This window comes from Ochotona curzoniae, unplaced genomic scaffold (assembly GCF_017591425.1).
Source record: "Ochotona curzoniae isolate NIBS_2020 unplaced genomic scaffold, NIBS_Ocur_1.0 contig_908, whole genome shotgun sequence".
Taxonomy (NCBI): Eukaryota; Metazoa; Chordata; class Mammalia; order Lagomorpha; family Ochotonidae; genus Ochotona; species Ochotona curzoniae.
In genome coordinates, this window is record NW_024466607.1 from 6,579,233 (window position 1) to 6,605,335 (window position 26,103).

The 26,103-nt window shown below is 51.5% G+C and overlaps 1 protein-coding gene across 2 annotated transcripts; it reads left to right on the plus strand.

Annotated features, from left to right (window-relative positions):
• On the plus strand, positions 1-25,435 carry RBSN (rabenosyn, RAB effector). 2 transcript variants are annotated; one of them, XM_040995247.1, is made up of 13 exons: positions 1-33; positions 2,645-2,967; positions 8,149-8,289; positions 11,171-11,271; positions 12,102-12,147; positions 12,257-12,418; positions 14,019-14,260; positions 15,568-15,638; positions 18,340-18,426; positions 19,213-19,315; positions 21,123-21,227; positions 22,310-23,506; positions 24,461-25,435. In XM_040995247.1, the coding sequence occupies exons 2-12, from the start codon at positions 2,820-2,822 to the stop codon at positions 23,456-23,458; spliced, it is 2,355 nt and encodes a 784-aa protein (XP_040851181.1). In that variant the 5' UTR covers positions 1-33; positions 2,645-2,819; the 3' UTR covers positions 23,459-23,506; positions 24,461-25,435. The 2 variants fall into 2 exon arrangements, with proteins under 2 accessions (XP_040851181.1, XP_040851182.1); XM_040995248.1 differs by lacking the exon at positions 8,149-8,289.
• The last annotated feature ends 668 nt before the right edge of the window (positions 25,436-26,103 follow it).

The window sequence follows — 26,103 nt, forward strand, 5'->3', positions numbered from 1 at the left end:
AGCCGAGGGAGATGGCGGCCTAGCCTGCGTGAGGTACCTTGGGGGCCCGGAGCCCGAGCCGGATTTGAGGCTGCGCTTCTCGGCTGGTGTGGAGGTGTTGGTGGCGTTTGTGTGCGGCGCCGATGCGGTGTGTGACATTGTCCAGGTCCTTGGTGTCGCGGCGTGTGCCTAGTGGGGTTGGGGGCGGCTGTCGTTGTGAGAGTGCAGCTCGGCTAGGGGTGCGGGGGAGCAGCTTGCGGGTAGGGATTCTTATTTAGTACATAATCTTGGGGGCGTGTTGCCATAGGTTGTGATGGCGTCCTGGATGATGTGTTGGGTTCTCTGGTTCGCACCCCGAGCCTTGCTGCGGGTGTCATGTTGGACCTCGGGGTTGGGGGCTGCGTGACCCGCATCCCGATGGCGGGACTCGGGGGCCAGGCAGATGTTCCGTTGCGGGCTGGCGTGGAGCCGGCGAGGTGCGGGGTTTGGGTTGGATTTGTCCTGGGTGAGCAGGTGCGAAGGGATGGGTCCGGGAGGGAGCAGGGGGGTCCGGGCTGGGGTGTGCTCTGGGTTTTCAGCAGAAAGGACAAAGCTGGCTGAGGAACAGGAAAAGCTGGGCATTGAGGACCAGGCTGTCCCCTCTCGGGCTGGTCAGCCCGTCCGAGCTGAAGGGCACACGCGGCTCCGAGATTTCTGGCTCAGGTTCTAGAGAAGACATTTCTCAGCTTTTGTGGAGTTAGTTTTTGTGAGGATTCTCCCCGAGGTGACATTGGAAGGGACTTTACCATGCCTCAGGAAGTCCTCCTGCGTAACTTCTTAAACCCTCGAGTGTGGAAGTACTGCATCTTTTCTTGTTAGTTAACTCAGAGGCTGACATTGTAAAGCCTGTGGTTAAGTGGCCCTGTACCTGCGTGGGAGACACACGTGGAATTCCAGGTTTTTGGTTTTAACTTGGCCCAGCCCCAGTCATATTAGCCATTTGGGAAGTGAAACAGTAGATGGACAATCTCTCTGTGTCTCTCCCTCTCTCACTTTCAAATTAAGTATGTGTGTGTGTGTATATATATGTATATATATACACAAAAATATATATACACACATACATGTATTATATATATTGTAAAAAGAGTTATTTATTTTTATTGGCAAGGCAGATTTACAGAGAGGAGGTGAGACAGAGAGAAAGATCTTCCGTCTGCTGCTTCACTCCCCAAGTGGCCCCAGTGGCCAAAGTCGAGCTGATCTGAAGCCAGGATCCAGGAGCTTCTTCCAGGTCTCCCATGTGGGTGCAGGGTCCCAAGGCTTTGGGCCGTCCTCAACTGATGAGGGTGGGCAGCCACCCAGCGATATCGTCCCAGGGTCTCCAGTGGAGCATACTCCAAGGATGCAGTTAAAGGGATTTTCACAGTTCTCAGATGTTGTTCATTTTATTGCTCCAGGGTTGAGGAAATCCTTTCAAGGTCCATTAGCTGACACAGTCCACCTCAGTCTCAATCCACCCAGATACTCGCTAACAGAGCCTGGCTGGGAGAGCTGTCCAGTTTGTTCTGTCCTCTGCAGGCCTCATGTTGTCATGTTGCCCATGTGTATCTGGGCATGCTGTCCACTGCGCAGGCTTCAACAACCAAGGAGATGCAGTTCTGACACATGCACTCCACGGTCAGACCATAAATCCTGTAATTTTCCCTGGAGGTGGAGTTTTGTAGGTGGAGTTTTGAGTCCTGTGGTCCAGACCCTGTCTGCCAGCATGCCCATGTCTATTCCCCACGTATCTTTAAAACAGCGGGGGGGGGCAGCTGTACTGGCACTCTGGTACAGTTAACGCAGATTTGCACAGAAACCATGCCATCTGTGTAGCGCTTGCCCAGGTGCAGTCAGCTGCCTGCAGCTGAGGTCTTGCGTGCATCTGTAGCGAAGGCTGCTTACCAGCATACTCTGTGAGTGTGACTCACTAGATGGTCAAGGTGTAGAGTCAGATAGAAACTTCTGCTTGTTGATAAACACTGAAGCGCCTTCGGTGGCTGAGGTGCCTGTGGATGAGGAGGTCGCGCCACATGGAATGAGTGTGACAGTGATTGACCCTGTGTCTGCCTCACCGAAGAGTCCGTGCTTTCTGCTCCAGAGTGTTGCTGCTGCCTGGTGATGTCTGTCCATCTTTCTGTTTCAGTGTAAGGATTTGGGAAACAGTTTGTTTCATCAACCTGGGACTAAACATTGAGCACCTTTCTTTTTTTTTTTTTTTAAGATTTATTTATTTATTGGAAAGTCAGATATACAGAGAGGAGGAGAGACAGAGAGGAAGATCTTCCGTCCGACGATTCACTCCCCTAGTGAGCGCAACAGCTGATGCTATGCCGATCCGAAGCCAGTAGCCAGGAACCTCTTGCAGGTCTCCCACATGGGTGCAGGGTCCCAAGGCTTTGGGCCGTCCTCGACTGCTTTCCCAGGCCACAGGCAGGGAGCTGGATGGAAGTGGAGCTGCCGGGATTAGAACTGGCGTCCATTTGAGATCCCAGCACGTTCAAGGCAAGGACTTTAGCTGCTAGGCCACGCCACCAGGCTCACTGAGCACCTTTCTTGAATTGTGAGGGGCAAAAAAAAAAAAAAAAGCTGTCAGTTGTTGCTGAATGAGCTGACCTGGCCTTTTCCCTTTTGTCTTTCTTAGTGCTCCTCCTGCTGCAGAGAGGAAACCTCAGCCTGGGCCATGAGGGGGCCACTCGTCCATCATCTGGTGTGGCTTGGTTAATCTGACGCCCCTGCTGCAGCCCGGGGCCCGGGGCAGGAGTCAAGCCCCCGTCGGCATGCGGCCCCGGCCCTCCTGGAGTTGACGGGGCGCTGCTATGGCTTCCTTGGATGACCCCGGAGAAGTGCGGGAGGGCTTCCTGTGCCCGCTGTGCCTCAAGGACCTGCAGTCTTTGTCTCAGCTGCAGTCGCACTACGAGGAGGAGCACTATGGGGAGGACCGCGATGTCAAAGGGCAAATCAGAAGTAAGAGACGAGGCTTGGTCAGTGAGCGCCACCGTTCGGGGCACGGTTGTCCTTGGTTGCCAGGCTGCCGCTGGGGTGGGAATAGTCACCAGCGGATATCTAGCCCTTGCCCGGTGCCAGGCGTTGTTCACACCTTCCCCCTGCTTTATCTCCTTCATTTGTCTCAGTAGCTATGCGAGTGGGAGTCTCATGTTGCTGATGAGGGCACCAGACAAAGAAAGGGGAGATAAGCTGGCTGCTGGCAGAGCCTGGTTTGAATAGAATGATTGTAATCGCTGCCGTCTGCTGCCTCGTGCTGGGCTAGCCCCGTTCCCGAAGCACCAGTCCAAGAGGGTTTGGAAAGGAATTCCTTCTGCCCTGAAGGTCGAGGCGCACGGTGACCTGTGTGCCTGTCGCAGAGTGAAGCCTGCCCTTCACAACCCAGGAAACCAAGTGCTGTTCAAAACAAAGCAAAACAAAAAATTAACCTTGGGTTTGGATCTCAGATCTTGGAAAGTTTTAGGAAGGCTTTTTTGGAATTTGACTCCATGTATACTCATTTTATTGGTAGATTTTCATTTTTAACCTGCCAGTGGAGGTGCTGCTCCTGTGGAACTCACCTCTGTGCTTGTTTAGCTGGCTTGCTTTCTGTGCCTGGTAGCGTCTCTGAAGCCAGGAGACCCCAAAGGACTGGATGCCTGTCTCTGTCTTTGTTGTGTGCGTGAGAACGAAGGGACCCTGAGCGACATTCTGGAGTCGCCAGTCACCAGCACCTGGCTATCATGGCTGTCCCTAGAGTTCACTCCAGCTCTCCACTTGAGGGAAAAAAAATTGCTGGAAAAGGAGCAGCTGTCCTGTTTCTGCACAGACACGACACGGGCAAATAGGATTGGGATCCTGGGGGTCATCAAAGTGGCTTCTGCCTGCGAGAGTGCGCCGGAGCCGTGGCTGTTGGGAGCCTGTGCTTACCCAGTCTTTGAATGTCTTTCACATGCATTTATTTTTATTGCAAAGTCAGACATACATAGAGGAGAGACAGAGAGGAAGATCCTCTGTCCGATTATTCACTCCCCAAGTGACTGCAATGGCCGGTGCTGCGCCGATCCGAAGTCAGGAGCCAGGAACTTCCTCTGGGTCTCCCACGCGGGTACAGGGTCCCAAGTCCTTGGGCTGTCTTTGACTGCTTTCCCAGGCCATAAGCAGGTAGCTGGATGGGAAGCAGGGCTGCCGGGATTAGAACTGACACCCATATGGGATCCCAGCGTGTTCAAGGTGGGGACTTTAGCTGCTAGGCTATCTTGCTGGGCCCTTTCACATGCATTGTTATTTTATTTGACTGACTGGGACCCTGCAGGCATGTGGGTGGTCTCATAGATCTGAGAGAACTCCTGAGATAATCACTTCTCCAAGGTCACTTGGGAATGGGCGGAGCAAGCCATGCATCTGGGTATTAGATAGCCTCCATGTCCCCTGCTTTGTGGCATCGCTGGAGATGAGAGGCCCTGGACACGTTCTGGCCACAGCATGTGTTACAGCTTCTGGGAAAAAAGAAGCCCGGCAGCCTGGTTCCTCTAAGTTCTCTTTACTGCCGTGGTTTTGAATGAACTTGCAGTCCTAGTGGCAATGGAGCTCTGCCTTAGCCCGTGCTGTCTGAGACTGCTGCCGCCAGCCTGTGGACAAGTGAGAGATTGTCCGCCGAGTCCCGTGATGGCCCTTTTAGAAGGGGAAGTATGAGGGACTCTAGGAAATGTTAGGTAAAATGAAAATTTTCTTTCTTGCAAGGAAACATTTTGACATTTCTCAGTTCTAACTTGCTTTCTCATTACTGGCTGAACCTTGAGTGATTGCTGTCTTTCTGCCACTAGAACCCGGTACAGAATGGTACCAATACTTTGATGTTTTATATTAGCACTTTGGGGTTTCCCATGACCTTGAAGGGCTCTGTGGCTTCAATGACATTAACCGCTCTCCCCAGTGCTTTTCGAGTCTTCATAAAATGCAGACCCAGAAGGGTTAACAGTGACGATTCCTTTAGACCAATGTTCATTTCTTCAGTCAGGAAGAAATTCTTGATTGTGTCGCACTTTGCTGTGTTTCAGAATTAGGTAATTGAAGTTTTACAGACTGACATCAAGGAGTGTTTGAAAAGCCCTTTGAAAGCAGGTAACTTCTTAGGTCTTTTGAGTCTTAGAAATCTTAAGGCATTGACAGTGTCAGTTAAACACCAACAAGAAAATTTCAGCCTCAGGTGTTGGAGGCAGTGCAGAAGGCTGACCTGGTTACTGCTTCAGAGTGACCCTTGGTCCTAGGTGCCATCCCGGCTCAGCTCAGCTCAGCCATTTACAGTAAATGGGAGAAAATGGGCTGTGGCTCCTGCTTTGCGTTTCAGTGAGTGTATGGTTTGGAGATTGTTCTTAGTTGGCGCTCTTGAAGGGTTCCACCCAGACTGGGCCTGCTGCCAGCCTGTTTTTCCCTATCTTCCAAAGTGATGAAATGGCATAGACTACTTGTTTAACTTGACACAATTTAGTCTTGTTTGCAAAAATGAATTGTTGTTTGCTAACTCCTGTTTCCTGTCTGCTAGACCCTTTGTTAACATCCAGCAGTTTCCTCTTCCCTATTGTTGGAAAAGACTGCTTGAACACATTTTAAAGAATGTGCTGTAGCTCTGGTGTTTTTCCAGCTGGAAAAGCTATCCTGGAGTGGCTGGTACTCTGGGAACTAACTGGGCTGACAGAGACCCAGCTGTGGTGTTCCCACTCCCCTGGATTCTGTACCCTGGCCCCACCAGGTTGCGTTTATTTAGGATTCTAACTAACGTCATTCAAGTGGCAGGACGTGTTAGGGTCTTAAGAACTCTGTAGCGTATCGATCCTGGACAGCAATGATGATTTGTATTAAATGTGATGTTTTCTGCTAGAGTCTCGCAGGGGTGGGCAGCATTCTGCTGGGGAAATCACATGTGGGACTGACAATTTAGTCAATGTTTAAGTTAATGATTTTGGATGGACCTATGATGTCATGAATATGCAAATGACCTTTGGCAGATCACAGGTTGCCCATCCCTGGGGTAGGATGGTATAGCAGTTGAGGACAGCACTGGCGTAGCAGACTAATGATCCCCTCTCTGTGACACCAGCATCCCATATGGGTGCGGTTCATGTCCTGGCTTCTCTACTTCCCCTCCAGCTCCCTGCTTGTGGCCTTGGACAGAAGTGGAAGATGGCTCAAGGCCTTGGGACCCTGCACACATGTGGGAGACTCGAAAGAAGCTCCTGGCTTTGATTGCTACAATTTGGGGAGTGAACCAATGGCTGAATGATCTCTCTCTTTGTGTTTCCCTCTTTCTCTGTAACATTGACTTTCAAGTAAAATAAATAAATCTTAAAAAAAAAAAGGAAGAAGAAAGGGATGGCAGTCACCCAGTATTTAAGGACATTGGTGACAGGATAGAGAATTATTTTTATTCCCTGTCAGTTGATTGTTGGATTTTAACAGTGGTCCTACAGGAGCTCGGCGTGGGTGGTGGGTTCCCTGTGACCCAGAAACGTCCTTTGCAAATGGGTGCTGGAGCCCTGGGGCTCTTGGACAGACACAGGAGGTGTTCACTTTGAGCCCTCCTGCGGATGAGGTTTGTAATTCTGACAGAAGCACTTTTCCGCATCTGCATCATTCCTCATTTGTAGGTAGGGCTCTCCGTTGCCTTAGGAGACTGCGAGCATGAACTGTGCTTCTTTTTTTCTTTTCTAAGCAAGGCAGATTTGTAGAAAGAAGGAGAGACATAGACAAAGACCTTCCATCCACTGGTTCACTCCCCAAACGGCCACAGTGGTTAGAGCTGAGCTGATTTAAAGCCAGGAGCCAGGATCCTCCTCTGGGTCTCTCGCATAGGTGCAGGGACCAAGCACTTGAGCCATCCTCTGCTACTTTTCCAGGCCACACGCAAAGAGTTGCATGGGAAGTGGAGCAACCAGCACATGAACCATTGCCCAAATGGGATACCAGTGCCTGAATGGGAAGAGGGGAGGGGAGAGGGAGAGGGAGGGGGAGGGGAGGAGAGGAGAGAGGCGTTGTGTGCTGGTTCTCTCCATGAGGGATTGCCACATCCAGGTTGGGCTAGGCCGAAGTCAGAAGCTCCAGCAGGCCAGCCATGCTTTGCTGCCTTTCCAGGCAAATTAACAGGAAGCTGGATGCGGAGTGGAGCAGCTGGGAGTCACACTGGCACTGTGATATGGGATGCCAGTGTTGTGAGTAGCAACCTGCTGTGGCATAATGCCAGCCCCCATCCGTAACTTTTTCAGTGTACACCAAGTTTTGGAAAACATCAATACTCATATAACTGCAATCCCAATTAATATACCGACACCCTGGTTCCTTCATTAAATTTAGTTTTAACACTTATATTTAACAGGGCTCTTAGTTTTGGCAGTGAGCTTATGTATTAGTCACATAGGCCAATTTAATACTGGGCATTAGTTCTGTGGATTTTTTTTTTTTTTATCTTGACAATTGCTCACAACTTGGTAAAATCCTGGGGAAAATCAGAACTCTATTAGGTTTATATTTTCTACTGTTTTTTTTTTTTTTCTTTATTTTTGACAATCTTTACATGGTTAATTAGGGCACAAAGGGTTAGGGGCTACAGGAAAGTATGTAAGACTATTATTTCCACATTCTCTCTTTTTTTTTCTGTATCTGGAATAAAGGGGGAGATAAAGGGAGAAGCCCCACCCAGCCTCCCACCCATCCCAGGTCCCCAATGTGGGGCATGCTCCAAGGGTCTTGCTCAAGTGGTTTTGATAGTTATGAATTGCTACCAGTCTCATCTTTCCAAGCACGATAAAGTCGCTGCAGAATCCACTGATTGTCGTAGTCCATCTTAGAGAATCCATTTGCCCAGTTTTTCATTGCCAACATATGGCTGGGGTAGTTATTGATTTGTTCTGTCCCCTGTGTGGTACCAGGTGTCCTCTGCAGGTTCCGATGTACTGCCATGTCCTCCATGTGCATCTGGTTATGCTGTCCACTGCTCTGAGCCTGTGAGGAGGCTTGGCTCTGTGGTATTTGTAATAGGGTTTATATGTGTATTGCTGCATTTTATTTTGATTCTAAATATTTATTGTATAAACTCTTGTTTTTGAGATTTCCCTTGATGCATTTCGGAGTGTTTTTCTTAAGTCCATTTGTATTGTGTGTTTAAAGGTCTTGTCCAGAAGGCTAGGAAAGCAAAGAACAAGCTGTTGAAACGAGACGGTGACGATCGAGCAGAATCAGGGACCCAAGGATACGAGTCTTTCAGCTATGGCGGAGTTGATCCTTACATGTGGGAACCCCAGGAGCTTGGTAAGAAAATCAGTTCACTCACTGAGCAAACGGCTGTCGGACATCTAGCATGTTCTGGGTGGTTGAGGTGGTGGAGGAGGCAGAGTAAGTCAAAGCGGCCCCAACTTCTGGAGGACCGTATTGGGGTGGAGGTGAAAGAGGAGCTGTGTGTGTTCTGTGGTAGTGCTCTGCCTCATGCTCAGTGCACGTGGTCTCATCGCACCCTCGCTGCACCCACAAGAGCCTGCCGGGCTGAGCAGCTGGTGGGCCGCGTGCTCGTCTGGGCTGGCTTCACTGACGGGCCAGCCGCTCTCTTTCTGGTGAGAGGTGTGCTTTGTGTGGCTTACATTTCTGAAATGCATGGTTATAGCACCATGTGCTTACTCTCTCAAAATGGCCATTTTGGGTAATGAAGGTCTAAAATATAATGTGATATTACTGTGAGTGTCGTAAGAGCCATTGGATTTCTGTATCTTAAATGGTGACTTGTAGGTATACGAATTAGATCTAAAGAAAGATGTTATCAAAAAGGTCATGCCACACACCAAGTTGAGCTAGCTAATTTTATGTATCATTTAATGGTTAAATGATAATAATCACTATTAGAATAAAATATTTTCTGGCCATGAAATGGATAAATAGTGATCGCTTCTTCATGCTTTATTTTTCTTTTATTTTCATGATCTTGTTCACCTTGTACAAAATCCTTGTGAGGCTGAGCGGGTAGTGATGTGCACTTGCTATTGGTCGGGCAGGAAGCCGTGGCTCAGAGGAAGGAAGGGTGGGCAACCAGGGCACGGGCTGTCCTGACAGCTACCACAGAAGGTGTCTTTTTCAGTGAGTAAAGTCCCAGAACTATGTTAATTTGATAGTTCCTACTTCTGTATGACTATGTAAAAATAAATTAAAAATGAAGTAAAAGTCATTTGCTCAGCCATATGGTAGCCACCTATGGTTATTGGATATTATATTGGGAAGTGGAAGCAGTTTTTGCCATTGCAGGGTGAAAATTGCTTTAAAAATAATACTATATAGCTATGGAATGATGAATTACACACGAAAGACAACTAGAAATGAAAGAAATTGTAGACATGTGAATTCTTACTACCGTGCTTCCTGACTGCCAGTATCAGATGACCTGTGTGTTTCTGATTAATGTGTCCATTTGAACAATAGAAGGAAGGCACTAATTATGGAAAATGAAGTGAATGGCAGATTTTAGAAGTTAGCATTAATAGTCAGCTCTAAGAATTATAACTTTAATTATACTTTAATTTACTTTAATTAGGGTGAGGAAAAGACACATGTGTGGTTGAGTTTAGCATGTGATGATAATGGTCAAAGAATGTAACATTTCATTGAGGAGGAATAGCTTCCAGAGGCGTGTTATGTGACATGGTGATTATAATAAGGATGCATTCTTTTTTTAAAAAAAGATAGATTTATTTATTAATTTGAAAGATAGCATTGTGGCATTGTAATTCAAGCCTCTGCTTGTGGTGCTGCCATCCAGTGTGGGCACTGTTTCAATTCCTGGCTGTTCTAGAAAAGCAGTGGCTGCTGGCCCAAATCCTTGAGCCCCTGTTCTCATGTGGGAGACCCAGAAAAAGCTCCCGGCTCCTGGCTTCAGCTGGCCCAGACCTGCTGTTGTGGCCATTTGGGGTGTGAACTAGTTAATAGTTGGAAGATCTTTCTCTTTCTTTTTTCTGTAACCCTGTATTTAAAATCAAGAAAAAAATATGTATGTATTTTAAAGATATATTTATTTTTATTGGGAATGTAGACTCAGGAGAGAGAAAGAAAGATTCTGTCCACTGGTTCACTCCCCAAGTGACTGCAGTGGTTGGAGCTGAGCCAATCCGAAGCCAGGAGCCAGAAGCCTCCTCTGAGTCTCCCATGGGGTTGCAGGGTTCCAAGGCTTCAGGCCATCCTCAACTGCTTTTCCAGGCCACAAGCAGGGAGCTGGATGGGAAGTGGAGCTGCCGGGATTAGAACCGGCATCCATATGGGATCCTGGTGCGTTCAAGGTGAGGACTTTAGCTGCTAGACCACGCCGCTGGGCCCCAGGCGACTTAACTCTTGTGCCAAATGCTTGCTCTTGTATAATTTTTACTTGTCAGCTTAGAAAGAGATTATTATTACTTTTTAACAAAGAAGAATGCAGCACATGAGAAAGCCCGGGTTTAATGCAGTCTGTGAGCGCTCACTGAAGAGCAGCAAGTGCTTGTGGGGCCAGGGAGGGCGCAGTGCTGGTGTGCGAGGGCGAGGTGGGACAGCAGGTGTTTGGGCCCATTGGGGTAGGGGCTTGTGGTTCACATGTGTTGGGGACATTTTTCCTGCACGTTTGTCATTTGGATGCTGGACTCAGGGACACGTGACCCTTGAAAGATCATGAAGGTCATGCAGTTATCATATCCAGGTTTTTGGCCATTTTGAGAATTGTGTTTATTGTGCCAACTTTAGAAAGTGCAGAGAAATATGAGAAAAAAATTACTCATAGCATTACTTTATTTTCTATTTAATGAACATTCCTGTGCAGTTAGTCCCCATAACCACCCTATGAAGTTGTCACATTATTCCCAGTTTATAGATGAGGGCTTTAGGTGACAGAGGCCAGGTGACTTGTCCAAGGTCACACAGTGTGTGGCAGCATTGAGGCTTGCGCGCTGCCTGTCCTCATGGGCTGCATCTCACACCTTCTCGTGTTGTGCTGTGTGGCCCCCGAGAGCCATGGTGTTCGTAGTTCAGCCGGTGTCCTTCCATCTGCTTTCTTAAGTTTATCTTTTCAGTGAGGCTTTGGAGTCCCAGGATCTCTGCTTGTTTTTGAAATTCACTAACAGCAGCCAGGTGGAGTGACATGCGCAGAGCAGCGTCGTCCTAATTCTCTTGTCCCTTGTCCTAGGTGCTGTGAGAAGCCATCTTTCTGACTTCAAAAAGCACCGAGCTGCCCGAATTGACCACTATGTCGTTGAAGTCAATAAGTTAATAATCAGGTTAGAGAAGGTAAATTTTGTTGTTTAAAGTTTTTTTTTTTTTTGCAAGTACAAATTTTCTATGTGGAAAAAGTGCTGTTCTGTAACGTGTTAAGTGCGTCGTATGTATCTGGTGCCCGAGGGTTGCATGGGGTGTGGTGAGCACTTCTGGGAGGCTGGCTTCCCTGAAGAGGGGTGACCCTGGTGACAAGCTCCCTATAGGCCGGTTCTCCTTTTCCCATCTCTGAAGGCCGTTGGCTGCTGGCGACCTCCCTGCCTTCAGCATCTTCCTGCTTTGGGTGTCCCAGGCAGTGTCGCTCAGTGGAACAGAGTGTGTCATGTCCTCTGATGGCAGATGGAGAAATGGCGAGCAGGTCTGTGAGGACTGCTGAGCCAGGGCCAGCGTGGGATGTCCTGTCCTGGGATATGAGAGCGAGTGCCATGTGTCACCTGGGGAGTGAATGTGGTGGGCCTGGGGGCAGCCACAGGCACAGCTCTTTGGGTGTGCCTTTGTAGGACAGATCTGTGGTCTGTTTCAGTGTCCAGCAGGACGGCGGAGGGTCAGGAGTTTCCCTTTGCTTCTAGATTCGGGCTCTGCCCATTCCAGATTATTGACAAAGTGGTAACTGCCGATAAAGAGATTGGATTCAGGTCAGAGGAAAGGAGGTGCCTTCCAAATCCATAACTAATCCTGTGTCCCAGGTGAACTTGGTTGTGTAGCTTTGTGGGGTTCAGACACAGGAAACCCAAACAATGGAAATGTGCTGACTCCTGCTTGGCGCCTGAGTAGTGGCAGGCGTGGACAGTGACTGTAAATATCACCTGGTTAATTTCTTCTGCCCCTGTTTTCCCCCCGGGCAGCTCACTGCATTTGACAGAGCGAATACTGAGTCTGCAAAAATTCGAGGTAACCAGGGTTTTGCTCACATTCATTCTATTCTTTCTCTTTCTCCTTCTCCAAATCTCTCTTTATAATTGACTCTCTTTGCTGCTTGCTTTTTGGTTTCTTCCCACAGCAATAGAAAAGTCCGTGGTGCCTTGGGTCAATGACCAGGATGTCCCTTTCTGCCCAGACTGTGGGAATAAGTTCAGCATCCGTAACCGCCGCCACCACTGCCGCCTCTGCGGGTCGATCATGTGCAAGAAGTGCATGGAGCTCATCAGCCTCCCCTTTGCAAGTAGGTGATGGCGAGAAGGGCGCTAGAGCCCCCTTGCCCCAGGACCGTGGGACCCCTTTGTTTCTGTGCGTGGGCCATGGGTTCCTCACTGACTCGTGTGTTGATTCATGCAACCTGAGGCAGCCTGGTCAGGGCTTGGTGGTTTGGAACAGGAATTGGCAAACATGTTTTTGAAAAGGGAGTAGATGCTTCAGGTTTTGTGGGACACATATGCTCCCTGTGATGTTTCTTTTCTTCTTTTTTGTTAAATACCCTTCTAAAAATGTGAAAACTATCCTTGACTTAAGGACTCTGTGAAAACCAGCTACTGGCTGGACTTGGCTCACTGAGTCCTCACTTTCTCACCTGAGTTTCCTTCCCAGGGAGTCCAGCACCTAAGATACAGGAGCTGGAGACACAGAGGGATCTGTGCTTTACAGAGAGATCTGTATGGCCAGTCACCTGGGAGAGGCTGTGCAGCTCTCGGTCAGCTCTGCTTGGCCGTGGTGGAGGAAGCTTTGAAAAGAGCATCTTGTGAAACGAGCCTTGGCCTAGTCCTTCTGTGTCCTGTGGGAAAGACCAGAATGTCTGATGTGGAGGACACTGAGTGCTACAGGGGGCTCAGGGCCAAGTTCTCACTCGGTGTGTAGCTGTGGCGGGAGGCGGTGCTTGGAAAGCACCTTGAGCAAGGAGTAGGAGTGCCCGGCAGAGGGTTAGTATGAGAGTGCATGCAGAGGCCCTGGGGCAGGTTAGGTGGGCAGGTTGCATGGGTGGAGTGGCAGGAGGCTGCAGAGGTTGGAGGGAACAGCATGCTCCAGACTGTGCCCCGTGGCTGGTGGCGTCAGATGCTCAGGTTGACTTCACTGGGGTTGGGGTGGGTTTGTGACCCTGGAGAGCACCGCTGACTCTGCACTTTGTTGGCCACAGTGTGACCGGATAAGCTGGGGGCAAATGCAAATGCCTGTCAAACTGACTCCCACGTCTACCCCTGGCCCACTTTACCTTAATCCTCTCCCTTTCTCCCTGAGACCAGCTTCTCTTCCCCAAAGCTTCACAAGCTTCATTTTTGGGGCACCATTTGCCTTGTGTTGGACATATGTGCCAGCATCAGTTGGGCAGCTGCAGTTGGGTAGTCCTGCTGGATCTGTTTGGGGTGTAAATGTGGAAAGGACACAGGGTCCTTGGGCCAGCCCTCGGGTGCACACGTGATTGTAGACAGGGAAAGGAGTGGAAAGTGCTCTGACGTAGACTGGTGGTGGGGAACTGCTGGAAGGACAGAAGTTCCTGGAGGACATGCCTTGCCAGCTGAGCTCTGGAGAGGGAAGGAGCTGGATTTTTGGAGATAGTTACATGGAAGATTTTGGGTCTTTCTGAAGCATAGGGCTAAAGGAGGAGAGTTGTAGCTGGTAAGGCCAAGTTAGGGATGGGCTACATAACTTCCTAGGCTATTTGAATCTTGTCTGGAAGGCCCAGGGAGCCCTTTTTCCCACTGAGTCCTACCCAGAAAGGTAGAAAGACAGCCACAGGCCACGCCTGACTGAGTCACTTCCACAGAAGCCTGTGGGTGGCGGGATAATTGGATGTGGTGGGAACCATCGCTGCCTGTCCTGTGTGTTGACAGACAAGCTCACCAGTGCCAGCAAGGATTCCCTGAGCACCCACACCAGTCCCAACCAGTCGCCCAACAGTGTGCACGGCTCCCGCCGGGGCAGCATCAGCAGTGTGAGCAGTGTGAGCTCGGTCCTGGACGAGAAGGATGACGAGCGGATCCGCTGCTGTGTGCACTGCAAGGACACACTGCTCAAGAGGGAGCAGCAGATGGACGAGAAGGAACGCACGCCTGAGATCGCGAAGCTCTACGAGGTGACAGTGGGCACACGGGGCTCGGGGCATCAGGCTGCAGGTGCCGGGCAAGGCAAGGTTGTTCCTGTGAGTCCTTTCCACTCCTGCTGCAGGGCCAGGCCCTGTGGAAGTCGGCCTTGCCTCAGCCTTCCCTGCTGACTTGAGAGGCGGGGTGGGTGCGGTGGGGCGCAGGCGGTGGTCCAGGGGAAGGGAAGCAAGGGCCATGCCTAAGCTCTCGGGAGGCTGGGAGCTGGTGATTGTGAGCAGCACGCCGGGAAAGGTCAGGGAAACTTGGGAGTTGGAAGCTCCACAAGTTGGAGAAGGTGTTTCTGGTTTTTAGGCTCTGTAGGTTTCCTCTTACAGGCAACCTGAGTTCCCTCAGGCACCCCCAGTACTCACCACCATGCATGATCCCAAAGCCCCCTGGTAGATACAGACTTCAGGAGGAAATAATGTGTGCGCTGCACTGCGGAGAGCAAGACTGGCTCGGCCCGGAGTGGCTGGGGAGGGCTGTGCCAGGGCGGCGGAGGCCTGAGCAGAGGGAGCGTGCGTTTTGTCTGATGGTCACCATGTGGCCCCTGTGGTTTTGTAGGCTGGAATGGCCGTATTTCTAGAACTATCAAATATTCAAGCTAAAAGTGTGCTCATTAAGCCCTGGTACCTCATTTTTCAAAAAAAAAAAAAAGGTTGTTTATGCTTTGCTTTCAAGATTTGTTTATGTATTTGAAAGGCAGGGTGACAGAGGAAGAGCTCGAGATCTCCCACTTTTAGGTTTACTCTCCAAATGCCTGCAGCAGCCGGGGTGGGGCCAGGCCAATTCCCGGCACTTCCTGCAGGTTTCCCCAGAGGTGGCAGGGGCACCCAGGATCCTATGCCATCATCCACTGCCTTCCCAGGCATATTAGCAGGAAGTTGGATTGGAAGTGGAGTGCTGGGTCTTGAACCTGCACTCTGACAGGGTGGGCAGCTGCCCCACGTGCCCACTGCTGGAGTCTTATAAACAGTCTCCGTGCTCACTGCTTCCTGGTGCTCAGAGGTGAGCCCTGGCAGTGCTTTGTGCTGGTGTCGTGGGCAGAGAAGGAATGCGGCAGCTGGTTCCTGTCTCTGTCTGCTGGTCACCTTGGCTTGTGCCCTCTCATAGACACCCTGCTCCAAGTTCTGCCTTCCTCTGTTTCCAGCTGAGAAATCAGGTTTATGCTAGGAAATTGACAAAGTTTTAAAAGCTCATTTTTGGAGAATGAGCTTTTAAAATGCATCTGTCCTGGAGCCTTGCTTCTGGGAAGGGCCTCTATCTGGAGAGTGCCATTCACCATTTGTTTTGTTCTTAGAAATTGCAACTTTGCATGGAGAAGGTTGACCAGAAGGCCCCCGAGTACATTAGGATGGCAGCATCGTTAAAGTAAGTTGTTCTCTTGTTCCAGCCCAGTGCTGACTGCTTTCCGACATTTTAGGTGAATTCTCCAGGGTCATCTTAGCTCTAGCCAGCCTTTTTAACTGTGGCCAGCTGAAAGAATTTTCCTCCTGTCTATAGTAAGTGGGTCTCACGTTGCACATAGGAGCTTGGTACAGCAGGAAGGCAGGTTCAGTGACTGAGCGGGTATGGGAAAGGTGCAGCCCTGCAAGAAGGTGGGCAGGGCAGCGGGCCTCAGGCTCGAGGAGCCGCCCAGGGCTGAGGACACCCCTTTTCCTTTGATTCCTCCACCCGTCCTGGTGACTGAATGCCCTCTGCTCCACCTTGGAATGGAAACTTTGTATTGAGATCTGAGTCCTAGAGCGGTCTCCCCACCCCAAATTATCAAGGTCCATTGGATGATGGAACTCAAGTGGCAGTTGTTCAGAGAAGAGGACTGGGAGCCCTGTCCCTTTAAAGCAGGGGTTGCCCGACTTCAGCCCACAGGGCATGTCTAACCTTCTTTCCACTTCCCTTAAAGTGGCTGTAGTTTACCATTAGACTATTAGATCCACTTTTTTAAAGTGATCCCTTCCGTGGTATTTAATTTAATATTTTTGCAAAGTTGTACCATCCCTGTTATTTTTTTTTTAAAGATTTATTTATTTTTATTACAAAGTCAGATCTACAGAGAGGACGAGAGACAGAGAGGAAGACCTTCCGTCCGATGATTCACTCCCCAAGTGACCACCATGGCTGATGCCATGCCGATCCGAAGCCAGAAACCAGGAACCTCTTCCGGGTCTCCCACGTGGGTGCAGGGTCCCAAGGCTTTGGGCAGTCCTCGACTGCTTTCCCAGGCCACAAGCAGGGAGCTGGATGGGAAGTGGAGCCACCAGGATTAGAACCAGCGCCCATATGGGATCCCGGCACATTCAAGGCGAGGACTTTAGCTGCTAGGCCTATATCCCTTTTATCTTAAAGCACACATTTCATGACCCTGGTAGAAATGTTACACTCATTGTTCACTCCCTCCCTGGTGCGCTGGGCTGGGTTCTGACTCCATAGGTTTGTCTGGTGTTGGCGTTGCCTGAGCGTGAAGCGTGAGTATGTGATCGTTTATGTCTGGTTTCTGTCACGCAGTGTGGTGTTCTCGGGTGTCTCCCATTTGTCAGTATTTCTTTCCTTTTATTTGAGAGCATGGTGTGGCTGTGCCGTCTTTTGTTAACCCGTTCATCACGAACATCTTCATTGGTTTCGTCTTGGGCTGTTGTGAGTAGTCCCTACGGTTCTCTGTAGTGCTATGGACATATTCTCATTTCTCCCTGGTGCACACTCAGGCTTTTAACTGTTAATTGGTTGATGTGGTCAAGCTGAGACCAGAGGAAGCATTTCAGATTAGAGGCACCTTGTCATTTTCGCGTGACTGGAGATTTCGAGGAGAAGCCTGTGTTCTTGCCCGTCTGATGATGTTTTTGTAAACCAGGTAGTGAGAGGTGGTGACACTACCTTACCAAATCCTCGCTTTCTATGATGCACCAAGATTTTTCCAGCTAGCACATTGTATAAGTAGAAAAAAAATAGGTGAAGACAGCAACTGTTTATTTGGCTTAAATTACTGCTATCTTTGACAGGGAGTGGCCATTGCTGCAGCTGAATTAACAGCTTAAAGTGTTTTCCTTGGCCCGTTAGTAAGTCCCTGAAGCTGTAAAGATGGAAAGTTGTAATCACTGCCCTTGGCACTCCGGGGGTGCCCATAGGTTGGAAGTGAGCAGTTCCGTATCCCAGCGTAACCACCACAAGGCCGCTGAGACCCGAGTTAAGCCCCATCTGCTTCCTTTATAATGCCCACTCTACCCTGGGCAGAGTCACTCCCTTCCTGCTGGGTTGGCATGTTGGCATGAAAATGCTTTTTTTTTTTTAAAGATTTATTTTATTTTTATTGGAAAGGCGGATATACAGAGAGGAGAAACAGAGAGAAAGATATTCCGTCCGATGATTCACTCCCCAAGAGAGCGCAACAGCCGATGCTATGCTGATCCGAAGCCAGGAGCCTCTTCCAGGTCTCCCATGCGGGTGCAGGGTTCCAAAGCTTTGGGCCGTCCTCGATTGCTTTCCTGCGCCACAAGCAGGGAGCTGGATGGGAAGTGGAGCTGCCGGGATTAGAACTGGCATCAATATGGGATCCCGGGCGTACAAGGCGAGGACCTTAACCACTGCGCCATCGTGCCGGGCCCGAAAATGCTTTTTTCACACAGAGAGTGGTTGTTTGTGAGACCCGGGTGGTGCCCCACGTGCATGGCCTGCCTGCCTTTGGGGACTCTGCAGCAGCATTCCAGTTGTCACTCTGCTTGCTGGGTAGGCTTGACTGATGGAAGCCAAATGGTGACTCATTCAGTAAGACACTTGGTACAACTTACTGTGGGTAGTGAAATTGTGGAGAAGAGAGCTGGAGTAGGTCCAGTTGCTTTTGTTTTGGCATTGAACTTAAAGGTTATCCTTGGGACCAAGCACAGGTCTGTCCCCGTGGCATCTGCAGGTTGAAGAGTGGCTGCCAGCTGACCAGTTTGGGCCAAGGAGTGAGCTGCACATCAGGTCCGAGAGCCTAGGCTGCCCCTTAGAGTGTTCCCGCGTTTGCCTCGTGTGGTGTCTACCTGTCTCCAGTCACCGCTGTGAAACTTAAACCGTGTGTTCTGTGTTTTCTTCTCAGTGCCGGGGAGACGACCTATAGCCTGGAGCATGCAAGTGACTTACGACTGGAGGTGCAGAAAGTGTACGAGCTCATAGATGCTTTAAGGTAAGGTCCTGCCTCTGGCTGAGAGCGGCTGTGTGTGCGTGAAGTGTGGGGAGGAGGAGGAGGCCGGCACTCAGCGCTTTTTACTTTTTGTTAAAAATTTCTAGTGTTTGTTACTATTCAAAGAAACAAAAAACAAAACCAGGAGTTGGAACTGACACTGACTGCATGTCAGTCTCTGCTTCCTTTTAGAGAGCTTCACTTGCCCCCACCTGCTCTGGGAGGTAGGGGTCAGCATGCCCATTTCGCAGGAAGGCCATGTACCACCTCTGGCACAGGTGGTGGAGCTGAGGGGAAAGAAACTCAGGTTGTTGTCAGCCCCTCCGCTGCTGTGAAACCACGATGTGGCTGTTGGGGTGCAATCAGCCTGGGCTGTGGGGGTACCGGGACTCCAGGAAGAATACCCAACCATCAGACTTGTAGGGCTGGCTGTGTTAATTCCCAAGGCTGGAAAATACTGACTCTTGTTCAGAAATTAGTATGAAGCTTAAGGAAACAACCAGCAAGCACTAAGCCAAGTAGGGGCCTTCTCAGTGTCGGACGGGTGGCTCACCTGTGAAGCCATTTCTGTGCTCAGTCCCTCACTGACAGAGCATTTTGCACACAGCCTGTGTCAAGGTCAGGACCTTGGGGATGGCCAGAAGGCTTGGCCTTCAAGGAAACCTCAGTGGCCTCACTTAGCTATTTCCATACATCTTCCTGGCATGAAAGCCTGGCACCTCCACAGACCTCACCCTTGTTTCTGAGGCTGGCAGTACCTGTTACATTGATGTGTTTCTTCCAATCCAGTAAGAAGATCTTAACCTTGGGCTTGAACCAGGACCCTCCACCACATCCAAATACCTTGAGGCTGCAGAGGATGATCAGATACTCTGCGACACTTTTTGTGCAGGTAAAGCTGTCCTGGAGTGGCACAGACATAGGCACCTGGCTTGACCTGCTCTTCCACCTCTTAGCAAGCAGACCTGTGCTCGTGGCTTGTCTCCTGTTTATGCGCTGGTTACTTCATAAGCTTATGACTGCATCATGCCATGTTTGGAGATTAATTTTTATTTCAGACATAGCCAAAACTACTTTGAATCCTGGGTCCTCAGAATGATCACTTGTCATTCTGGCAATTTTCCTCATTTTATTTCTATCTGCATTTTTAAAAGATACATTTATTGCACTTGAAAGTCAGAGTTACAGAGAGAGACTGAGAGACCTTCCATTCATTGGTTCACTTTCCAAGTGGCTGCAGTGGCTGGAACTGAGCTGACCTGAAGCTGGAGGCAGGAGCTTCATCCAGGCCTCCCACATGGCTGCACGGACCCAAGCACTTAGGCTGTCCTCCACTGCTTTCTGAGGCCATTAGCAGGGAGCTGGATCAGAAGTGGAGCGGCCAGGACTAGAAACAGTGTCACTTTGGGATGCTGGACCACAGGCAAAGGATTAACTTGCAGTGCCACTGCACTGGCCCTAACTGTTAAATAACTGGTATTTGAATTAATACGTATTGGCAAGTTTGTGTCTTTAGTTTTCATCACTGACTTTTATATCCTGAATACTTTTATGCACAGCACTCCCGCTGCCCTCGACTGCCTGCAGATCCTGCTGGGACTGTCTGTGCACCCCTATCTCCCCAGCCCCCTGCAGTGGGCATTTGTAGATTCTCATGTTGTGCTTTTAGAAGTGTTGCCATGATAGGCATACTTTCTTAGAATAAGAAAGGATAAATTGACAGGGAAGGTATGATGGCTCCATTAGCTAATCCTCCCCTTGCAAACACTGGGATCCCATATGGGCACCAGTTTGTATCCCAGCTGCTCTACTTCCCATCCAGCTCCCTGCTTGTAGCCTGAGAAAGCAGAGGACGGCCCAAAGCCTTGGGACCCTGCACTTACATGGGAGACTTAGAAGAAGCTCCTGGCTTCAGATCAGCTCAGTTCTGGCCATTGTGACCATTTGGGAAGTGGACCAGTGGATAGAAGATCTTTCTCTATGTCTCTCCTTCTCTGTAAATCTGCCTTTCCAATAAAAATAAATAAATCTTAAAAAAAAAAAAAGAAATCCAAAATCCAAAAAACTCCTGACGGACTCACCTGGGTCACTGATTGTATGGTGGAAGCTGGTGGCTCGAGGACAGCCCGAACCTGGGTGATGAGGTCTGGGCTGTGTTGTCCTTCCCAGGGAGTCCCAGCAGCCGGGAAACCCACTGACAAACCTAGCGCTGTAGTGCAGAGAACAAGGTCTTGGTCTTTTGTTGAGCAGTTGTTTATTGAATGCCTGCTGTGTACTGGGCCAGATTGTAGGGTATCCTATCGTGAACAAAAGGGCAAAACTTCCTGTTGGTCAAGTTTCTGAGAGAGGGACAGACAGTAAGCAGCTAAAGTACAGTTTGTGAGAGGGTGGCCGGCGCTCTGGAGGAGCTGTCTGCAGCGGGCATGGTGGAGGAGAGGCCCGAGAGGAAGCTGCTCTTGGAGCCGTGAGGACCTGGACTGTCCACGCTGACCATTTCACAAGGCAGAGATGGGCTCGTTTGGAAGCACCCTGGCGCCTGTGAAAGGGTTCCTTCCTCATTTGTTCCCGTCACTTTAATTTCTCTCCTGAGAGCAGAGTGGCTTAGCTTAAGCGGACGTTCAACATGGGATTCATCACCGGGATTAAATTCCTGTTTTCCAACCCTTGAAGTTTAAGTGTGACATTGTAACTCCCTACAGGAAAAGTTGCTTGGTTTAATGTCACTGCCAACCAAAGAACAGTTTGAGAACCTGAGGAAGAAAAGGAAGCAGGAGCTGGAGATGAAGAGGCTCAAGGAGAGACAGGTGCGTGACCCCAGGCGAGCTGGGCTGTGTGAGCCTCGAGGCCTCGGGGGCTCCGCGGGCCATGCTGGAACCTATGGCTCTCAAGTTCACTTTCTTTACCATTTAGGGCCTGGCCTCATGCTCTTCTGTGGAAATCAGATTCCTTGCTTGTTTTTCTCCCTGGGTCCTGTTCCTTCGGAGCCTGCTGCTTCTGTCAGAGCCGGAATTCCCTAGGGATGGTCCCTCTGGTTGAGGCTGCTGGGGCGTTCAAAGGGCCCTTCCAGGAGCTGTGGGTGCGCTGCTCAGCAGGCAGTGATGCCGTTATTCTGGTGTGGGTGACGGTAATGGACCTCAGGTTTAAGGGCGCGGCCTGGCCAGTGAGCCTGGGGTTGAAGAGAGCTTACTCCCTCATTTACTGTGATTACTTAATTTCTTTCTGAAAATTGGTGTCTGGGGCTGGTGCTGTGGCACAGTGAGTTAAGGTGCTGCCTGTGGTGTTGGCATTGAGCTCCAGCTGCTGTACTTTTGATCTAGCTCTCTGCTAATGTGCATGAGAAAGCAGTGAAGGATAGCCCAAGTGTTGGGCTCCTGCACCCACATGGGAGACCTGGAGGAAGCTTTGGGCTCCTGGATTTGGCGTGGCATAGCCAGTGGTTATGGCCACTGGGGAGTGAACTAATGGGTGGAAAATCTTTCCTTCCTGCTGTTTCTTTCGCTGCCTCTAACTTTACCTTTAAAAATATAGGGGGCACCTTTCATGTCATTCCCCTTCCCCGCAAACCAAAGCAAAAATCCCAGCATGATTTGATTTCAGCAGTTGGATACATCAGGGTTATGCAGCTCTGTGGCCGTGGTGGGGGACTCCGGGGCTGGGCAGGGCCGTGGCTGTGGTGGGGGACTCCAGGGCTGGGCAGAGCCGTGGCTGTGGTGGGGGACTCCAGGGCTGGGCAGGGCCGTGGCCGTGGTGGGGGACTCCGGGGCTGGGCAGGGCCGTGGCCGTGGTGGGGGACTCCGGGGCTGGGCAGGGCCATGGTGGGGGACTGGCAGAGGGGCTGCTCTTGGCTTGGTGACTGTGCTGACCCTTGACTTTGGTGTCTCCCCAGGTTGCCCTTGAGTCCCGGCATAAACTTCAGGAAAGGCACAACAGCCCGAGCTCCCGGATGGCCAATGGAGAGCTGGCTGCTCTCCGCGGGGGCCTTGCCCCTCTGAGAAAGGCTGAGGGCTGGCTCGCACTGTCAGAGAGTCAGGGGCAAACTGAAGACCCCGATCCGCTCCTCCAGCAGATCCGTAACATCACGTCATTCATCACGCAGGCGCAGGCTGCCGGCCGCAGCGACGAGGTACGTACGCTGCAGGAGAACCTGCGGCAGCTGCAGGATGCCTATGACCAGCAGCAGACCGAGAAGGCCATCGAACTGTCCCGGAGGCAGGCCGAGGAGGAGGACCTGCAGCGGGAGCAGCTGCAGATGCTCAGGGAGCGTGAGTGGGAGCGGGAGCAGGAGCAGGTCCGGGCCGCGTCCCTGCATGTGCGCACTCGGTCCCTGGACTTTGGAGAACTTGGGCCTTTCCAGCGGGAGTCCGGCCGAGAGCCTCGCGCCGCCCCGGAGCGTGCTCTGGATCTGGGCCCCTTCTTAGAGCAGAGCGGCGTGGCTCCGAAGACCTCTTCCCCCAGCCCAGCCTGGGAGCCCAGCCACGGCCAGGACTTCCTTCCCCCGGCCTCCACAGCGCAGCCACACGAGGTGCCCTCCCGGAACCCCTTTGAGGAGGAGGAGCTCTCCAGCTCCATGGAGGAGGACACTGCCCTCCTTCCTGCCGCAGCAGCTTCCCTCAGCCCTGCTGCAGCAGCTTCCCTCAGCCCTGCAGCCCGCGGCCCGAAAGAGTACAATCCTTTCGAGGAAGATGAGGACGAGGTCGTGGCAGGGAATCCCTTCACCAGCCCAGACAGCCCGGCCCCCAACCCCTTCGAGGAGGAGGAGGATGGGCCTCCCCCGCTGCGGCCGGCAAGCCCTCCTGGCCCCGGCAACCCCTTTGAGGAAGCTGCCGGCCCCAACCCCTTCGATGTGGACAGCGACAGCGGGCCCGAGGCCGAGGAGTGCATAGAGGAGGAGCTGCTGCTGCAGCAGATCGACAACATCAAGGCCTACATCTTCGATGCCAAGCAGAGCGGCCGCCTGGATGAGGTGGAGGTCCTGACGCAGAATCTGCGGGAGCTGAGGCGCACGCTGGCCAGGCAGCAGGGCGGCCCTGCCTGAGCGTGGCAGGAGAAGGGCAGGTGGGGCTGCTGGGGAGCAGGGCGCACGGTGTGAGGGGCACGCGGGAGGATGGGAGCCGTGCTATTCTGGGCTGTGCACCTGAGGGTGTTTCCACTCTAGATGAATAATTAAATGGGAACCAGTACAGGAAGAATCAGCATGCATTTGCTGTTTTTTCACATTTTTGGTAAATTGGAGGTTTTCCTTTCAGAGGGCCAGCACATTCTCACTGCTCAGTGTGACTAAATGAACCTCTGCTGGCTCAGGGCAGGAGCAGCCATGCACCCGCAGCCCTTCTGCTGCTGTGTTAGAGGGCGGCTTTCCCTAGGCCTGTCCTTAGGTGAGACCCACCGATGGCGCCCTTAGCCTTCCGTGCTCTGGCCCGCAGGCCGGTGGGTGTTAGTACCCCTGGGCCCCACTGGCCTGGTGCTGCGCGAGGGGAGGAGTCCAGGGCCAGGACCCTGGGTGTGTTTTGCTGCCGTCTGACTGGCTCTCGGTGTGCGTTATCTGCCTCCTTCAGAAAGTTCAGCTCCCAGTGCAGGTGGCTCGGTGCCTGTGATCAAGATCATGTTTCTTTTTAGGAAACAGGTGTGGCTAACACCGTGGTTGGCTTTAGTCCTGGGGAGAAGAGTTTCTATCCCAACATCACTCCGAGGGACACTGTTCCTCCCCAGAGAGCCCTCCCTGCAGGGTGTGGGCGCCGCTGCTCCGCTCTGGGCCTCGGCAGAGGGCCACGGGCCGTGGGGGACCAGTCCCTCTTGGCTGAGGACCAGCCCAGGATCGTCACACTGGCTCTGTAACAGCTGACCTCTTTGCTAGCAGGGATGGAAAGGGAAGTGGCTAGATGAACTGTGGTGCTGTGGTTTCCAGGAACCCCGAAAACCCTTCCCTGACTGACATCCTGCAAACTGAGTGTGTCGGCGCTCCGTGCGGCTTCTGTAGTTATACTCACTGATTGCTGAACTTAAACTAACTGACCATTGATCACTTTATACCCCCCAGCTAACTCGTGGCCACATTCTGACTGCTTTCTGGAGTGAGTTCGGATTCCTTCATTGCCTTCTGGGGAAGAGCCTGTGGAGGGTAGGAATGGCTGAACTCAGGGTGGATGGGTCTGGGGCTGCAGCCTCATTTCTGCAGCATCTACTGGGGCTTTCTCTGCAGAGGTGTGGGGGCAGGGAGGGGGCCGGGCCTGCAAGGACCTTTGGCCTCTGGGTTCTAGTCACAAACTGGGGAGTGAGTGGATTGGTGCCGCCGGCCTGCCCTTGCCGGTACGGTGGCTCTGGGCAGCCAAGGCAGCAGTGCCCGAAGTCACGCTCTGCCTGCCATGAGCTTCACGCTCCTGCCTGGCCCCCTGGCCCCCTCGCTGGAAAGACAGCCCTCATTGGCAATGGGGCAGTTTTGGGGGTTGATGCTGCCCGCCACCCAAGCTTTCCTCCTCATGTGGTATGGCGCTTTCCTGAAAGCAGCCCCAGGCAGCCATCTGTGAGTGATGAGCAGATGCATGAGGGGCGCACCAGCAGCCTCTGTCAGAGTGCTTGACACTGACGGGATACACTGACGCAAACTGCCATCCCTGCGGCTTCGTGGCTCTTCCTCCGGCTGTGTCTGCCTCTGCACACTCTGCTGCGCCGCCCCCGTGTAGACAGCAGGGCAAGCTGGCCTGTGCGATGTAAACACAATTCCAGGTTCTTGCCTTATGGAACCGTTTACTCACCTGCAGTCCTTCAAGGCAGCCCACTCTGTGCCCTGTTGGATGACCACCCTTGCTGTGGCATCGGCAGGCCCCCAGCCGGAGGTCATGGTCCCACGCAGGAGAGGGTGGCCATTCAGGCCTCTCCTGAAGCCGCTTGTCTGCCTTCCCTTCCGCCTTGTTCGTTTGTATTTTCCCGATACGCTAAGGACACTTGCTCATTGTGCTTGCAGCTCAATGTGTGGTTACTATTCAATTACTAAAATGTTCCTGCGTCATCGTGAGCCCTGTGCCGTGTTAGTCATTGGCGCCGTTGAGTGAGGGGCCCCGAAGGGCAGCTGGTCTTGGAAGCAGCAGATGGTGCTGGCCGCCCAGAAGTCTGACTGTCCCTTGGAGGGTCACTGAGTGGCATGCACTCTGAGGCCTTGTATGGAAGCTTTTTTTAAAAAATAACAGATATTAGTGGTTGAGTGTGTGTGCACCTGTGTTGCAGGTGCCATTCAGCTGTAACATCTCCCCTGGAGCATCAGAAGGCAGACCTAGCTCCTGTGTTGTGTGTTGATTAAGGGCTCCAGACAACAAGTCAGTCACTGGAGTGACCAAGGGATAAAGATGGACCCCGAGATTGTCCTTTCCTCGTATCCCGGCTGTGTTGGTTAAAGAGCCATTTTACTCAAGTGCAGTGTGAAAGCCTTTTCTAATCCATCATGACCGCCTGTGCCTGCCACTGAGCCACATTCCCAGGCCTTCCTGTCTGCATTGGAGCAGGCCCAGGAGCAGCTCATTCAGCAGCAGCTGGCAGATGGAGGGGCATGCGTTGACAGCTGGTACCCCATTTGGGCACCCATGGGAGTTCTTACCACTGCTTTCTGATCTAACTCCCTGCTAATGGCCTGGGGAAAACAGTGGAAAAGGGCTCATTTTGTTGTTTATTTTTCGAAGATTTGTTTTA

Bases quoted from the DNA above. Each gene is read 5' to 3' on its own strand.
- RBSN (XM_040995247.1), top strand. From the start codon at position 2,820: ATGGCTTCCTTGGATGACCCCGGAGAAGTGCGGGAGGGCTTCCTGTGC. The intron at 14,261-15,567 runs GTGACAGTGGGC...TTTTGTTCTTAG, and splicing joins AGATCGCGAAGCTCTACGAG to AAATTGCAACTTTGCATGGA. The intron at 18,427-19,212 runs GTAAGGTCCTGC...CTTCCAATCCAG, and splicing joins GAGCTCATAGATGCTTTAAG to TAAGAAGATCTTAACCTTGG.